Source organism: Heterodontus francisci, chromosome 7 (assembly GCF_036365525.1).
Source record: "Heterodontus francisci isolate sHetFra1 chromosome 7, sHetFra1.hap1, whole genome shotgun sequence".
In the NCBI taxonomy this organism is placed as follows: domain Eukaryota; kingdom Metazoa; phylum Chordata; class Chondrichthyes; order Heterodontiformes; family Heterodontidae; genus Heterodontus; species Heterodontus francisci.
The window spans coordinates 99892540-99909622 of NC_090377.1; the positions used below are offsets into that span (position 1 = coordinate 99892540).

Here is a 17083-nt window from a genome sequence, read left to right on the forward strand (position 1 = left end):
GGCCATTCAGCCCAACAAGTCCATGCCGGCTCTCCGCAGAACTATCTAATCAGTCCCACACCCCAACACAATCCCTGTAGCCCTGCAAGTTTATTTCCTTCAAGTGTCCATCCAATTTCCTTTTGAAATCAATCACTGTCTCCACTTCCACCACTCTCGTGGGCAGCGAGTTCCTGGCCGTTACCACTCGCTGCCGTAAAAAGTTCTTCCTCACATTCCCCCTCCATCTCTTGCCCAAAACCTTCACTCTGCATTCCTTAGTCCTCGTACCATCAGTTAATGGGAACAGCTTTTCCTTGTCTCACTTATCTCGGGACTACTTCTCCCCAAAGACTGTGCGGTGGTCACTGCTACCAATGCTGTCATGGACAGATACATCTGCGACAGATAGATTGGTGAGGATGAGGTCAAGCAGGTTTTTCCCTCTTGTTAGTTCCCTCACCACCTGCTGCAGGCCCAGTCTGGAAGCTATGTCGTTCAGGACTTGGTTAGCTTGGTCAGTAGTGATGCTACTGAGCCGTTCTTGGTGATGGGCCTTGAAGTCTCCCACCATGAGTACACTCTGTGCCCTTGCTACCTTCACTGCTTCTATCAAGTGGTGTTCAATATGGAGGTGTACTGATTCATCAGCTGAGAGAGGGTGGTTGGTAGTAATCAGCAGGCGGTTTCCTTGCCAATATTTTACCTGATGCCATGAGACTTCATCGGATCCAAAGTCAATGTTGAGGACTCCCAGGGCAGCTCCCTCCTGGTTGCATACTACTGTGCCACCACCTCTGGTGGTTTGGTACAACTGGCTTTCTAGACCATTTCAGAGGGCAGTTAAGAGTCAACCCCATTGCTGAGAGTCTGGAGTCACATGTAGGCCAGACCAGGTAAGGACCGACATTAGTGAACCAGAAAGGATTTTATGGCAAGTCAGTCATTTCATGGTCACCATTACTGAAACTAGCTTTTAATTCCAGATTTATTAATTAATTGAATTTATATTCCACCAGCTGCCATGATAGGATTTGAACCCATGTTCCCAGAGTTTTAGTCAGAGCATCTGGATGACTATCCCAGTAACATTTGCACTATTCTACCATCACAGGAAAGCTGGTTCCTTTTCTGAATGAATGCATGAGCTCATCAACAGACCTCCAAAAATATGCCACAGCACTTCCATAAAATTTGCAATAACAGATGTAAGTCAAAAGCAGTTTACCTGAAAGTTGGATGCCCATGCCTTTGAAAATAAGGCTAGTGGGTGGTCCATTGTGTAGCGTTAGCACAGACGTTCACTGGACCTTCATGATCAAAGTTTTCATAATGCATTTTAAATCAGCCTGAATGGCTTTTTTGACATCACGATCCAACCACCCCTGATGCTTTTGGTGCATGCATGGCCCGCTCTTATGCCCTTTCCAGCATGGGGCACCATGCGGGCCACGTTGGATGTGGCTGGAAGCATAGCCCATGACGTTTTATGCTTTTGGTGCTATGGAGCCCAATTTCATGGCCTTTGTTTAACACCAGTGAAGATGTCATGACTACTGAGGAGAAAAAGCAAACAGAGCATCCACAATTCTGTACAAAAATTATAGTGGCTAAATAGCTTGATATTATGCACCAATACCTCAAGGAGAGATTGTAAAAGTGTATCTTGCCCCCTCCTGTAATGTTTTTATTATTGTGAAAGCAATGGTAATTAATAACCAAGCCTATATCTTTTCAATGAAAAATGGAAAGTTGTGGAGATAATTGCCCTTTCCTATGGGCAGGAAGGGAAGACTATAATCAAATGCTTTAGATAGAGGTGAAAGGTGCCTAGACTGAGAAGAAGAATATTACTCTTAACAGGGATTTTCATTGGTGCAGGTTGCTGCTGCTCATAGCATTTGCAATGTAAACTTACATTATCATGTGATTATACCTTAATCAGCAGTGTGTCTGTTGGTCTGAAATGCCAGCCAGTCAGCTGAAATACCTGGAATACAAAGGCAAAAGCTTGGCTGAAAAGCAGTCAGATGCACAGAGCTTTGGGAAGCAGAGTGACTCAGAGCTGTGAGTAGCTGGGATTGATTCTTAGATAGTTGAAATTTCGGTCAGTTTATTATAATGTCTGTTTGAAGCCATTGTTGGCACAGAAGTTAATATTAATGAAAAGTATGCAGAATAAAAATGATTTGTATTTTATGCATCAAAAATGTATTTCAATAACAAGCTTATGTTAGTGTAAAAGCTTTATGAGATTCATTGTGTATTGCAATACAATTCTGCATATTGCAATGATGTAGGAGAAGCTTCACTAATAATGGTCTGGTGTAAAACAGTTAACAATGAAACATGCTGAGCAGTAACCTTTAGGAGTATCTTCAGATCATGTTTATGGGCAGATGATCTCGGTTGAGGTGTGAGTAATTAATATATCAGAACTATAAAGGGGGGCAGTCTATAAGTTTGTGAAAATGCAACAAACATCTCTGAAAGAGCAAAGTAAATATTGTCTGTTAATTTCCATCAGTAAATTTTATTGTCTAGAATTTGAAAAATACACAGAATTATAGCTCGTCTTTCTCCCCCTCTTGATGTGTTCCTGAAGTAAAGATTGTTATCGTTATTCTCTAGATTTGGCCAGAAGGTTCATATAATTAAGTAAGTGGATTGCCGGTAAAATGGTACAAATCCCAACAATCTGAAGGCCATAATCCCGGGGTAATGGCCAAGAATATGCTTACTGGTGCTTCCAAGTGCTGACCTCTCCAAAGTCTGTGTGTGGCTTCCTTATACCCATGGCACTATGGGCACATCTGTAGCACTCAACTATCCCATGCAGCCAGAACATCCAGTGGTTCAGTGACTACCCACAAGCCAGGGGGACGAGCAAGGTGTACAGACCAAACCCCCGGCTCCCAAACTCCAATACTAACTCAAGCATCCTGTGTAAGGGAGACAATCCAAGTTTTGTGTATGGAATAAGCACAAACCTTTATTCCTTCACCTCGACTCCCCAGCAGGATTCATTTACACTGATCTGGATTTCTCAGTACACTGGCCTCCAGTAGTATACCAGGTCACTTCTGAGCCAGGAATGGGAAATCCCAGTATAGGAAGTCTCTCTCCATGTCTCTGTCCCCTTGACATCATTGGCTTTGCGGTCAAGTCATTTTCCAGTGGATCTGCCGGAATCCCACTGGATTTAGTGTGGGAGTCCGGTGTAACCTTTGAGGAATTTTGGGACCATAGTTTATATCTCTTAATTCAAAGTTGCTAAATTCAAGTTATCTGATTATTAAATTTTTAACTATTTTTAGCATCTCCATTGAAGTTAACAGAAAGAAAAATGGTGCAGGGTTTATAGCGGGCAGCCTTTCTGATACCATCAGTGTTGTGCCCCCACTGATGTTGAAAGTTACTTCCTGTGAATCTCTACTTGTGTTATCCACTGCAAGAGGCCCAGAACAAAATCCATTCCAAGACTAGTCGATCACAGGCCTTCGGTCTAGAAATTCCATGCTGTTCTTGGCCCTATTTCAGTATATAATCAAGGCAAGTAGCTTTCTTTGGCAGCAAAACGTCGCGAAAATCATTTACGTCGGTTTACTGTTACTAATTTAAAGTCAATGAATAGGAAAATTGGACACCGTATATGACGGGCGACAGATCCACAACTGCCAGTTTTCTGCCTCAGCCCAAACTGAAAATGACCTGCATTGTCGCTGACAGAAGGGAATTTAGTAGCAGCAGTAGTAATAGTAATGGATGAAGCTACTGAAGGTTTAATTTGGTCCAAACAGTGGTCTGGTCTTCAGAGGATTCACATTACTCACTTTCTTAATGCTACTGGGGCTGTGGGAGGTGCAGTTTAATACACAATTTTAAAGAAAGAATTACCATGGTATTGTGCACATAATTTATGGTACAGATCTGTCCTTTTTATAGGGAAGCTGCATTTGTTATGCTGGATACATACAAGATAGTTAAATGAAGTATCTTAAAGCCATGTCAAAGGAGGGGCAAAAGCATATCTATGAATCATGGGCAACTTCTCTCTGGTTCAGTCAGCCATATTATACTGGGCCCAGTTCATGTTCATTTTGATAAATCGTCAATGAAATGATAAATACAGGAATAAGAATGTGATTGATAGTACTTAGATTTGAGAAGATCCCTTCCAAGAAATTTAAAGAGCTGGTTTATTGAGCTACAAGAGAAGCCTAGATGAAATTTAGCAAAAGAATAGAATACAGAGAATAAGCATAAACAGACTTTCTGTGCTGGCATCAGTTGTTGGTAAAGTCAAACAAGGATCTGCATATACAGTCTTGATCGTGAGAAGATGAGTTCAATATCTAGTATTGCTGATGATTCAAAAAAATGTGAGAAATTAAACTGTTGCAGAATTGGTATTCAAAAGGTCGGGGAAGTTCCTATTTGAATCTTTGAAAGCCTTTAATGTTGATAGATGTGCAGCTGATTGTACATAATTAAGGGAGACTATTGAATTTATATTCTGCAGTTCTTTATTAATATAGTAATTCCACTGAGTGGCACTGCTCAGCTCTCAATAAAATTTTCTCAGACTTGACTACAATGTGACTGTCATATCAAATTCCAAAATATTGAATATCGAATTGCACATTCTGTTGAAATGAAAATTAAAACTATTGCTTTGTGCCATAGAATTTGAAAGGTTGAGATTGTGAGATAATGTCAGGCAGGCATAGAGCCAGATTGTTGGGGACAGGGTGAATCCTGAGGTGGAAGAAATTTTTGGGTGATGAATATAAAGCTACTAGGAGAATATAAGATACCATAACCATAGGTATAACTTGTGAGTGGAGATTCAGAAGTCTGTAAGCAGGACAGTACTGTCTTGGTGTCCTGTCATTTTCTATTTTGTACTGTATTACCTTAAAGCCTACAGGAATGTTCAGTTTGATTGTACATCTCACATTAAATGAATGTAACCCAATTTGATGCGGAAACAAAGGCATGGATTTTAGTCTGGTTGGGTGTTCCATGCAGGGGTGATAATTTGAGATCAGGAAGCTCAGACGAACAAGTTTCCCATACAGGGCTTTACATTTATTTTTATGTCAGTTTCCCACCCACAGCCAGCCTGATTGATAGGATATTGGGTGGGAAAGCCACAGTTGAACTGGGCAGGGAGCAGGTAGGTCTACTGAGGGGATGAGTGACCATGGGGAGGTCCCGATTCTGCACGAGTTTTGCGTGTCTTGATCATGGGAGTGTGGCCCCGATTGTGGACGGTGAGGTAGGTCCAATGGTGGTCGAAGCGTCTGATGGTGGATGGTGGTCGGACGATCCGATGGTGGACGGTGGTCAGGGGCAGCTGGTGATCAGGGGCAGATGTTGGTCTGTGGGAGTTGAGGTCCAATTAGGGATAGGGGAAGCATAAGGATCATGGGGGGTTGAGGGTTTACTGGGCAGCTTGTTGGGCCTGGAGTAAATACTCCTGCTTTGCCTGACACACACGCAGTGCTGTAAAGGCACTTACCTCAGGAATTCAGCCCTTCTTGCTTCCTTTCATCTGCTGGGTTTCCCAAGGCCTGGGAAACCCAGCCAACATATGTTAAAAATAGAGTGACTTTTAAAATAAAGGAAGGCAGCCCCATTATAATATTGAAATAGCCAAGCCACCTCCTGTGGGTATTCTGCCTTCATTAAAATGTTAAGTGGACGGGTTCAAGGTGGGTTGGCTTCCTGTTTCAGATTTTATGAATTTTAACCTCTGACGCCACCCCAACCTAACCATTTTTTGGAATTAAGATTCAGCCCAAAGATTTTGCTATGAACTACTGTTCCATTTTTTGGTGGCCTATAATGCAAATTTGGTGGCCAGAGGAAGATATGCGTGGTGTTAGATATATAGTGAAAGACTACCAATTGGATATTGTAGGATATGTGTAACAAAGGTGAACAGAGAATGCTTGTGATCACCTAGCAATGTTCTGGTTTGGATTTTTGCTTGAAACACCAGGTAGAAAGGATTTGGAGGATATATCCTGTGAAACACTATTGACCGAATAGTTGAGAATATACTGGTTCATTGATACTGCTTGTTTCTAAATGATTTGCATGACATTCCTTAGGGCATGAAGTATTTGTATTTTGATATAATGTGAATAGTTATTATTATTGATAGAGTGGAGCCCTGATAACATCAACAATAGATGAATTTATCAGACATTGAATTAATCGACTGAAGTAGCAACTGTACAAATGTTGTGATTTGTCTCATAAGAACATTAGAAATAAGAGCAGGAGGAGGCCATTCAGCCCTTCGAGCCTGCTTTGCCATTCAATGAGACCATGGCTGATCTTCTACTTCAACACCATTTTCCTGCACTATCTCCATATCCCTTGATGTTTTTATTATGTAGAAATCCATCGATCTCATACTTGAACATACTCAATGACTGAACCGCCACAGTCCTCTGGGGCAGAGAATTCCAAAGATTCATCACCCTTTGAGTGAAGAAATTCCTCCTCATCTCACTCCTAAATGGCCTTCCCATTATTCTGAAACTGTGTCCCCTCGTTCTAGACTCCCCAGCCAGGGGAAACATCCTTCCTGCATCTACTCTGTTGAGCCCTGTAAGAATGTTGTATAGTTGAATGAGATCACTCCTCATTCTTCTAAACTCCAGAGAATAAAGGCCCAGTCTATTCAATCTTTCCTCATAGGACAATCCCTCCATCCCGGAATTAGTTTGAATCTTAAATTGGCTGGAACGATAGCTTTCAGTCTTACAGAATTGGTTAGTTAAGATGCAAATTTAGATTATTGACCTTTCTGCTTGGCATTTCCTGCAGGTTCGATTGGGATTGTGTTTGATTTCAGGCCAGCACCAAAGCAGCAATGTCTGAAACCAATATTCAGGAAAAGTTCAAGGAAAAGGTAAGGGCTCAGCTCAAATACCCAGCATTACATTTAAATTCTCTTTTTATATTTATAGAGTCTAAAGGTATGAGAGGAGACACGAGTGTGTAGGTTTACATTGTATATTACATGCAAGTCCAGTGTTCTATATTTCAAATCCAGCATTTGGAATGCTGTGCATATGGTCTCCATATACTTTTACAATGATATTGTGACTGAGCCTTTTGTGTTGATAAATTACTGCAAATATTTGGGATCTTTGCAGTTTAATTCCAGTACGTTTTGCATGTCAATCTCTCCGTATTCAAAGAAATAACTTTTTACTTCCCAAGCATCGTTAGCATATGCCACTGCACCGATTCATTGGTCCCAATATTAACTCTCGGGACAGATAAAATGAGGTTATCGACTCTGATCCTGCTCTCTTCTCTGTTGAGTGGGACAACTGCAGGAAGGCAACTAAGTTCATCCTTAAATAAGAGTCCAATTATGTCATCGGGACCTGACTGCAATATTAGTCAGAGCTCTGAGCGGGAAGCAAGACCAAATCTGCTGGGAGGTGGATCATGGGGCAGAAGAGGTCCAGGCAGCTAAGTTTTACAATGCCCTCACAGTACACACCTGAATGTCTTGGGGCCCCCCTTGTCCCAGGCAATTAATGTGCAAATCCAGCAAGTTGTTAAAAATTATGTGGAGGCTAAGAGCAAAATGATGTTTGTCCAAAGCAAATTACAGAGCAATGTAAATCCACCAGCAAGTTCTGGAAATTCGCAACTCACCATGGCTCTCTTAATCTCCTGAACTTTCTGGCCAATTTGCTTGAATTTGCCGTTATTTTCTCAGGAAGATTTACCCATCATGTCTTCCAAAATAAAGAGACTGTAAAGAGGTGATAGCAGTGATAAGGGCTAGGAACCATTTGCAGTCCAGCTCACCTTACCTGTGAAGCTCAATAGGCTTCCTATTGCCTGTGCCTCAGGCCCTTCATTCATGGATTGTGGGATCTTGACTAGTCGGGGCTTCAATCTTGTTCCATTCCTTTATTCGTTCTCCGACCAAAAGAAAGCCAGCAAATGGTCATTGGAGCCAAGGCAGCTTCCACACAGGTATTGAAAGGATCAAAGAACAAAGAACACAAAGAACAGTACAGCACAGGAACAGGCCATTCGGCCCTCCAAGCCTGCGCCGATCTTGATCCCTGCCGAAACTAACACCTCCTGCACTTCCGGGGACCGTATCCCTCTATTCCCATCCTATTCATGTATTTGTCAAGATGTCTCTTAAACGTCGCATTCGTACCTGCTTCCACCACCTCCCCCAGCAGCAAGTTCCAGGCACTCACCACCCTCTGTGTAAAGAACTTGCCTCGCACATCCCCTCTAAACTTTGCCCCTCGCACCTTAAACCTATGTTCCCTAGTAACTGACTCTTCCACTCTGGGAAAAAGCTTCTGACAATCCACTCTGTCCATGCTGCTCATAACTTTGTAAACCGTTATCATGTCGCCCCTCCACCTCCGTCGTTCCAGTGAAAACAATCCGAGTTTATCCAACCTCTCCTCATAGCTAATGCCCTCCAGACCAGGCAACATCCTGGTAAACCTCTTCTGTACCCTCTCCAAAGCCTCTACGTCCTTCTGGTAGTGTGGCGACCAGAATTGCACGCAATATTCTAAGCGTGGCCTAACTAAAGTTCTGTACAGTTGCAGCATGACTTGCCAATTTTTATACTCTATGCCCCGACCGATGAAGGCAAGCATGCCGTATGCCTTCTTGACTACCTTATCCACCTGCGTTGCCACTTTCAGTGACCTGTGGACCTGTACGCCCAGATCTCTGCCTGTCAATACTCCTAAGGGTTCTGCCATTTACTGTGTACTTCCCACCTGCATTAGACCTTCCAAAATGCATTACCTCTATGAAATCCTATGAAAATGAAACTTTTTAATGGTAACTATTGCTCCTACAGTTCCTTTTACTTCTATTTTCTGTGAAAAATATCTGGCCTCAGTTAGTCAATGGCCCACAGTAACATGATTGAACCCAAAAGTTCAGGACCTGCAGTGCCCTTCACAGCCTTGCCAATCAAAAAGTTTTGGACTCTGATGTTACTCATGGTGAGGCCTTGGTTCCATTGGAGTCAGCACTACAGGCAGGGAGCATCACCATAACCAGAACTCTGGCAATTTTTCAGTGATTGCTGCACTAAAGACATCTCTTCTGTGTAACACAGTCTATCTTTGACATCACCACCTTACCTCCTTCTTCATCACTTTGAAATAAAGGGATATTCCCTCAATCCATGATGTATCTTAAGACATAATAACACATTAACCCTCTTTGCTCGTATGTGATCGTGTCAGTAATCACTTCCAAACTGAATATGTCAGCATCAAATAAGTGCATTATTTCATGTATGACTCTCGCCTCCATGAATAACAAAGCACATCATTTATAGAGAGCAAAAGCCAACCTACTCTTTCCTAACACCATGCTTCCTCTGGATGGTTACATGTACCTTTCTTGCACTTATTCTAGTGCTATTCCTGAGCACAACCTATGGGTCAGTATCACCACAGATGGTTGGATGCTCATGCTCTACAAAAGGGTGGTCTTTCTCTCATGGCAGCTTGCTGTGGAAGCAGCAACTGTTAGCTACATCATTGGAGTTTGTTCCTGCGTAGCCAGGTGTCGCCTCCTATATTCCACTGGCAGTATGCTCTAAGAAGGAAGGCTGGAGGCTTGGCACATGCTGCTGTATCAGATAGGTATCTATGTCCTCACTGAACAGCTGGATGGCTGTTCTAATGACAGCTATCAAATCTTGAAGACAGCAATGTGCAATGCTGCTATTCTGTGCCCCTGAGGTTGGTGGAGGGTGGGTGGCAGGCCTGGGTGGCTGGGGAGCCATTGTGCTGGGTGCTATCTGTTCTTTACCATATTGCAGCAGAACTGCAGTTTGTGTCTCCATGTCTGGCTGTTTCTTAGGTAGGAGTCTGCTCTATGTTTCAACGTAGTTGTCACATGCTCCACTGGTACCTATGTTGAAGAAAAGGCTTCCCTAATATTGCTGCACTTGAAAACTGTAGATCCACATCTGTTAGTTCTGGTACATACTTGATGACTAACCTCAGACCCTGTATGTAGGTGCAATATTCCCTGAATATCCTTCTTTTCAGACAGGTAATTCTGAATTCTGGGCCCCACAACTCCAAAGCCATAGCCAGCCTTCTCCTCAGCCTCTGCTGGAAAGGCAGCACAGCTTTACTCACTTCTTTACCCAGCTTCCTTGTGCTATGTGAATCAACCAGAGCCATATCCTCACAAACACTGTCTAATTCCTCCCAGATGACAGTATCTGAGCTGGTGTATGGGAGTGACGGAGTAAGTGATTCAGAGGATGAATTGCAGGGGGCTGGAGCAGAAGAAAACCAGGCAGGGTGTCTGTGCAGAGACTCATGTGTGGGCTTTAATCCACCTTCATTTCTCTCTTTATTATCCTGCCTCTTGTCTTCCTCTTCATCATCATCATAGGAGGTACATAGCACTGGGAAGGACTGACTGTTGATTCCATGTGTGTGGCTTTGAAATGATCCTTAATTACATGGTAAAATGATGCTATTCTATGGAGCACTGTTCTAGTGGGGAAAACAGAATCAACCCTCCTCCATTCCTCCACCCCCCCACCCTGCCAATCTCAGGGGCACTGAATAGCACTAAGCATAGAATCATAGAAACCTTTTATATACATTTTAACAGAGAAGTCTGTTCTGGTGCTAGTTCTTCAACTGGTGCTGCCTATACCAATCCAATTTTTGTTCCTTTTTCTTTTTGTATTCTTTCGTTTTAATGATGTTATAATCTCTCCCTTAAGATTCTCATACAGAGAAGGGAAGCTAGATTGGAGCTTCTAGTGGGCTACTCTTATGCACTTTCAATGGTCAGAGAACAGGCCACCTATACTTGCATCTCAGGTGTGTGAAGCCGAGGAGATGAAAGAAAGAGACAAAATAAAACAGCAAGTGTGACATGAAAACATCATCATAAAGGAGGAGTGTTAACAACTTTTTAATGAATCTGTTTCATATTCCAGATCACTGCTGTTCGAACTGTGGTTCCAAACAGAAGTAACAATGAAATTGTCCTGGTGCTACAGCATTTCGATAACAACGTGAACAAGGCAGTGCAAGCTTTCATGGATGGTAAAGACATTTCTTCTGTCTTTGTTGCCATTGTAAATAGGTTTGACAATTCCCTCAAACATTCAGCGTTGTCTTTCACCATAAAACTCTTCCAAAGATGCATTGTTTATTGATCACTCCACTGTTTCATTCATGGAAGTAGTTCAGAATATAAAGTTGAACCATGTTAGTCTGGTAATAAGATTTTACAGGCAGGTTCTTTGATGCCTGATGTGAAAAGGAGTGAAATTCCCATTTTAAAGGGAAAAATAGGGACACCACATTTCCTCTGTTATCAATGACCTACTAATGCAATGGGTTTTTCAAAAATCAGGCATTCCCACAATTTTGTTAACACTTCATAAGTTGTGGAGAAAAGGCAATCATTCTAAGAGGAATTTCAGGACCACATAGACCCCATTATTAATGGGTAATGACATTAAAAGAGGAAAGAGCTTATGTCATAGAATTAGTGATAGCAGGTCCCAACATTCTATAAGAAATGGTTTGGTTTTCATATGTACACAAATGACACACAGCTTTAGTTTTCCACCACCACACTTGATTTCATAACCTTCACCATGTTGTCAGGATGCCTGTCCAACAGTCCAGTCTGGATGAGTCAGGAATTACTCAATGGTAACAAGCTTGAAGGCATCCCATTTGACCCTTACCAGAAAACCTGTGCTTATCTCAGTTTCCAACGTCCACTCAAGTTCAACCCAACAGTATGCAACCTTGGTGTCCTGCTTGACCCTGATGCCATTGTCCCCACTAAAGCCATTATTCTCTCTCTCATCCTGGATGCTTCCCTGCTTCATCTGCCTTCCCTTAAGTCCAAAGAATGCAGACTTGAACAGATACCTCCAGATCTGGCTAGACCACCTCAAGCACAATTGGGTTCTGCTCTCATCTGTTAAAACTGCTCACTATTCCAGGATCATCCTGGAATGCAAAGATAGCCACCAGCTTCTTTTCTCGACTGCAAACTGTCTTTTTAATCCCCCTTCCTGTGTCTCTTCCATCCTCACTTCCAGCAGTCAGTGCGAGAAGCTCATGGACTTCTTTGTCACAGAGATTGAAACCAATCAATCAGGTGTTTCTGCTGTTATCCTCCATTCTCCCAGCCCACCGGGCCATACCTCCTCCGAAGTTCCGGACTGCCCTAGCCCTGGACTTGTATCTTTCTCTAGTTTCTCTCCTATCTCCCCTCATGCCCTCTCCAGCTCATCCGCAACCCACCTCCTGCTCCTTTGACCGGATTCCCCCTAAATTGCTGACCACCCAACTTCCCTTACAGGTCCCCATGTCAACTGATATTGTTAACGGTTCTCTCTTCAGGTACTGTCCCTGTCTCCTTCAGAACTGCCATCATCACCTCTCTTCTCAAAGAAAAACTTTTGACCTCACCATCCTTGCAAACTGCCACCTCCATTTCCAAACTTCCTTTCCCTTCCAAATTCCTTGAATGTGTTGTTGCCTCCCAAATTTGTTCCTATCTTTTCTTTAGCTCCATGTTTGAATCCTTCCAATCAGGTTTCCACCCCTACCACAGTACCAAAATGGTTCTTATCAAAGTCATAAAAGGCATCTGTCATGTTTTGAGAATTGCATTGTACATATTGTTCACTTAAGGTTACCATGCACACATGAGCCAGCAGAGGGAACTGAAAGAGAAAGTAAAAGTAAAACAGAATAAAGAAGACTCCATTATGTTCAACAGCATGCTGTTTCTGTCTCAGTCTCTGCCTCATATTTCTTACTAAACTCGGCTAAACCTCACTGCAATCCCGGGAACATCACAATGGTGACAAAGTAAAAAGAAAACAAATGGTGCTAAAGACTTTGCTGAACTTGACCTCAATTCAAGTGACCATCAAATTGAGTTTGCAGAAGAATCGAGATATCTTACTGTATTCTCTATTCACATCGGACTTCTCCGATACAAAAGGTTGAACTTTGGAGTCAATTCAGCAGCTGAGGTATTTCAGCACTTGATTCAATCTATAGTTCAAGGACTTGAAGGCACACTGAACATCAGTGATGACATTCTCATTTATGGCTGCACCGAAAAGGAACTCGAGACACGTTACATGCACACCTGCAACGTCTCACAGAATGTAACCTCAGCTTGAACAAAGACAGTGCTTGTTTCATGAAAGCAAAATTGATTTCTTAGGTCATTTGTTCAGTGGTGAAGGAGCATCACCAGAGACATGTAAAGTTGAAACCATTGCAAACTCTGCAGATCCTACAAACGTGCATGCAGTCTGGAGTCCGCTCGGACTTGCCACGCACTGTAGTCATTTCATCCCTGACCTGGCTATGCTATCTGCCCCCCTATGCAATCTGACAAAAGAGACCACCAAGTGGGAATCGACTAAACCACACCAACAGGCTGCACACCTGATCAAATGATGTTTGTCTCCAAGTTGCACAAATTCCTATATCGACCCTGAGAAAATCACCCAGTTAGTCGTGGATGGCTTAGGTGTAGTTCTCATACAGAAAGACAAGACAGGTAACCCATCAATCGTTGCAATGGCAAGCAGATCATTAACACCTGTAGAGCAACGTTATTGGCAAGCAGAGGGAGAAGCACTCTTGATCACATGGGGTATCTTACACATTCGTCTCTATTGACATGAAAGCGAGTTTAAAGTAATAACCGAACATAGACCAGTAGTGAGCTTGTTCAACAATCCACATAGCAAACCACCCACTCGAATAGAATGTTGGATGCTCAGATTATAAGAGTACAAGTTCCATGTTGAGTATCAGCCTGGCAATCTCAACCCAGTCGACTACCTTTTGTCACATTTGCTGCTGACAGTCGGTCCTACTAGCTGTGAGGAACAGGTTGCCAAACAACATCTTAACTACGGAAGTATAAATGCGGTCCCCAAGTCACTAAAACTAGCCGGCTTCAAAACAGCACGAAAACAAGATGAAGCTTTGCAACTATGTATGAAGGCTTTGGAATCACAAAACTGGAAAGACGTGATCGAGAAAAGACCTACAAACAAAATCGCTCACATACTACAAGGTCTTCACAATTTTCGAAATGAGCTAACCATTACAACCACATCTGATCTCGTATTACACAATAACTGTATTGTCATTCCACACTCATTGAGGGAATGTTGTCGAGAGAGCACATGAAGGACACCAGGGAATAGTGAAGACCAAACAACTCCTTAGGGAAAAGGTATAGTTTCCAGGAATTGACTGCATGGTAGAGAACAAAATGAATCAATGTTTGCCATGTCAAGGAACCACAATAGCAAATCTTCATGATCCTCTCAAGATGTCCAAACTAACTTCAGGACCATGGATTGACATTAGCGTTGATTTTGAAGATTTGCCCACAAGTGAACACCTGCTTGCTGTCACTGACGACTACAGCAGATTCCCAATCGTGGAGTTAGTTATGTCAACTTCAACAAAAGCAGCCATCCCAAAGCTTGACCAGACCTTTGCATTGTTTGGAATCCCTCAAATGGTAAGAAGTGACAATGGACTCCCATTCAACAGTGTGAATTCAGTAAATTCGCAAACTACCTAGGGTTCACTTGTAGGAAAATTCTACCCTGTTGACCAAGAGCTAATGGAGAAGTTGAGAGATCTATGCAAACTTTGAAAAAAGTGATATGTACAGCTACAGTTGAGAGCAAGTCATGGAAGAAAGAGCTATATCACTTTCTTCGTAATTACATAGCAACACCTTGATTAACTGCTGGAAAACTTCCAGCCACATTCATCTTTGCACATTCCATGCACATACATCCACCTGAGCTACCCTGCAGAGCTACTCTGTACGCAAACGCGATCGAGAACAGAAGGTTCGAATGAAAGTAAATGCAGAGCGAAACATGAAATTTAGAGCTACACCGCTAAACCCAGAAGGTAAAGTACTTATGAAACATGATGGTCATGTTGGAAAACAAATAACTCCTTATGACATTCAACCATTTGTTGTGACCAACACAAAAGGATCAATGATCACTGCTAAGTGTGGTTCACAAATCATCACGAGAAACGCATCATTCTTCAAAGCACTGAAAACACTACTTGAAAGCATTGAATCCGATTCCGACATCAACAGCTCAGATGAAGAACATGATTCAACTGAGACTACATCTGACGTGAGACGATATTCTACTCGTGAGAGAAAATGCCCACCATAATTAAATGAACTATTTATGTTTAAGTTTATTGTTGACATTTTTGGAAACAAATCATTGAAACATGCCATGTCTCTCATTTACAAAGAAGGGGAGGGGTGTAGTGTTTGGAGAATTGTATTGTGCATATTGTTCACTTGAGGCTACCATACACACATGAACCAGCAGGGGGAGCTGAAAGAGAAAGTGAAAGTAAAATAGAATAAAGAAGACTCCATTATGTTCAACAGCATGCTGTTTCTGTCTCAGTCTCTGCCTCATATTTCTTACTAAACTCGGCTAAGCTTCACTCCAATCCCGAGAACATTACAGCATTCTTTGTGATTGTGACAAAGGTAAACTGTCCCTCTTCATCCTTCTTGACCTGTCTGCAGCCTTTGTCATGGTTGACGATATCATTCTCCTCCAAAGCCTCTCTACCGTCATCCAGCTGGGTGGGACTGCTCTCATTTGGTTCCATTCTTATCTATCTAATTATAGCCAGAGGATTGCATGCAATGGCTGCTCTTCCTACTTCCTACAACAAACTCCATTCCCTAGCCACTGACTCCATCCCTCTCCCTGGCAACCGTCTGAGGTTGAACCCGACTGTTTGACTCTTCCGACTACATGTTCGTGCCATCACTGCCTATTTCAACCTTGGGAACATTGGCAAACTCTGCCCCTGCCTCAGCTCACTTGCTGCTGAAACCCTCATTCATGCCATTTTTACCTCCAGACTTGACTATTCTAACGTACTCTTGACCGGCCTCCCACATTCTATCTTCCACAGACATGTGGTCATCCAAATGTCTGTTGCCCGTGTCCTAACTTGCACCATGTCCCATTCATCCAAGACATCTGTGTTTGTTGACCTACCCTAGCTCCTGGTTAAACAATGCCTCTATTTTAAAATTTTCATCCTTGTTTTCAAATTCCTTGATGACCTCACTCCTCCCTATATCTGTAATGTTCTCCGGTCCCACAGCCCTCCTGTATCTGCGCTCATCTAATTCTTTCAGCTTATAGAGTCACAGAGTTATACAGCACAGAAACAGGCCCTTCAGCCCATCATGTCTGTGCCGGCCATCAAGCACCTTAGAATTAGAATTAGAATTAGAACAATTAGAACATTACAGCGCAGTACAGGCCCTTCGGCCCTCGATGTTGCGCCGACCTGTGAAACCATCTGACCTACACTATTCCATTTTCATCCATATGTCTATCCAATGACCACTGAAATGCCCTTAAAGTTGGCGAATCTACTACTGCTGCAGGCAGGGCGTTCCACGCCCTTACTACTCTCTGAGTAAAGAAACTACCTCTCACATCTGTCCTATATCTATCACCCCTCAACTTGAAGCTATGTCCCCTCGTGTTTGCCATCACCATCTGAGGAAAAAGACGCTCACTATCCACCCTATCTAACCCTCTGATTATCTTATATGTCTCTATTAAGTCACCTCTCCTCCTCCTTCTCTCCAACGAAAACAACCTCAAGTCCCTCAGCCTTTCCTCGTAAGACCTTCCCTCCATACCAGGCAACATCCTAGTAAATCTCCTCTGCACCCTTTCCATAGCTTCCACATCCTTCCTATAATGCGGTGACCAGAACTGCACGCAATACTCCAGGTGCGGTCTCACCAGAGTTTTGTACAGCTGCAGCATGACCTCGTGGCTCCGAAACTCGATCCCCCTACTAATAAAAGCTAACACACCATATGCCTTCTTAACAGCCCTATTAACCTGGGTAGCAACCTTCAGGGATTTATGCACCTGGACACCAAGATCTCTCTGTTCATCTACACTACCAAGAATCTTCCCATTAGCCCAGTACTCTGCATTCCTGTT

General features: G+C 42.8%; 1 protein-coding gene across 3 annotated transcripts in view; it reads left to right on the top strand.

The window, feature by feature from the left end:
- LOC137372175 (SPATS2-like protein) overlaps positions 1-17083 on the top strand; it is a 210019-nt gene that overhangs the window by 63938 nt on the left and 128998 nt on the right. For all 3 annotated transcript variants that reach the window (XM_068035723.1, XM_068035724.1, XM_068035722.1), the window contains exons 2-3: positions 6823-6907; positions 10982-11090. In XM_068035723.1, coding sequence (XP_067891824.1) covers positions 6869-6907; positions 10982-11090 — 148 coding nt within the window. In that variant the 5' untranslated portion in view covers positions 6823-6868. The remainder of the gene's footprint in view (positions 1-6822; positions 6908-10981; positions 11091-17083) is intronic.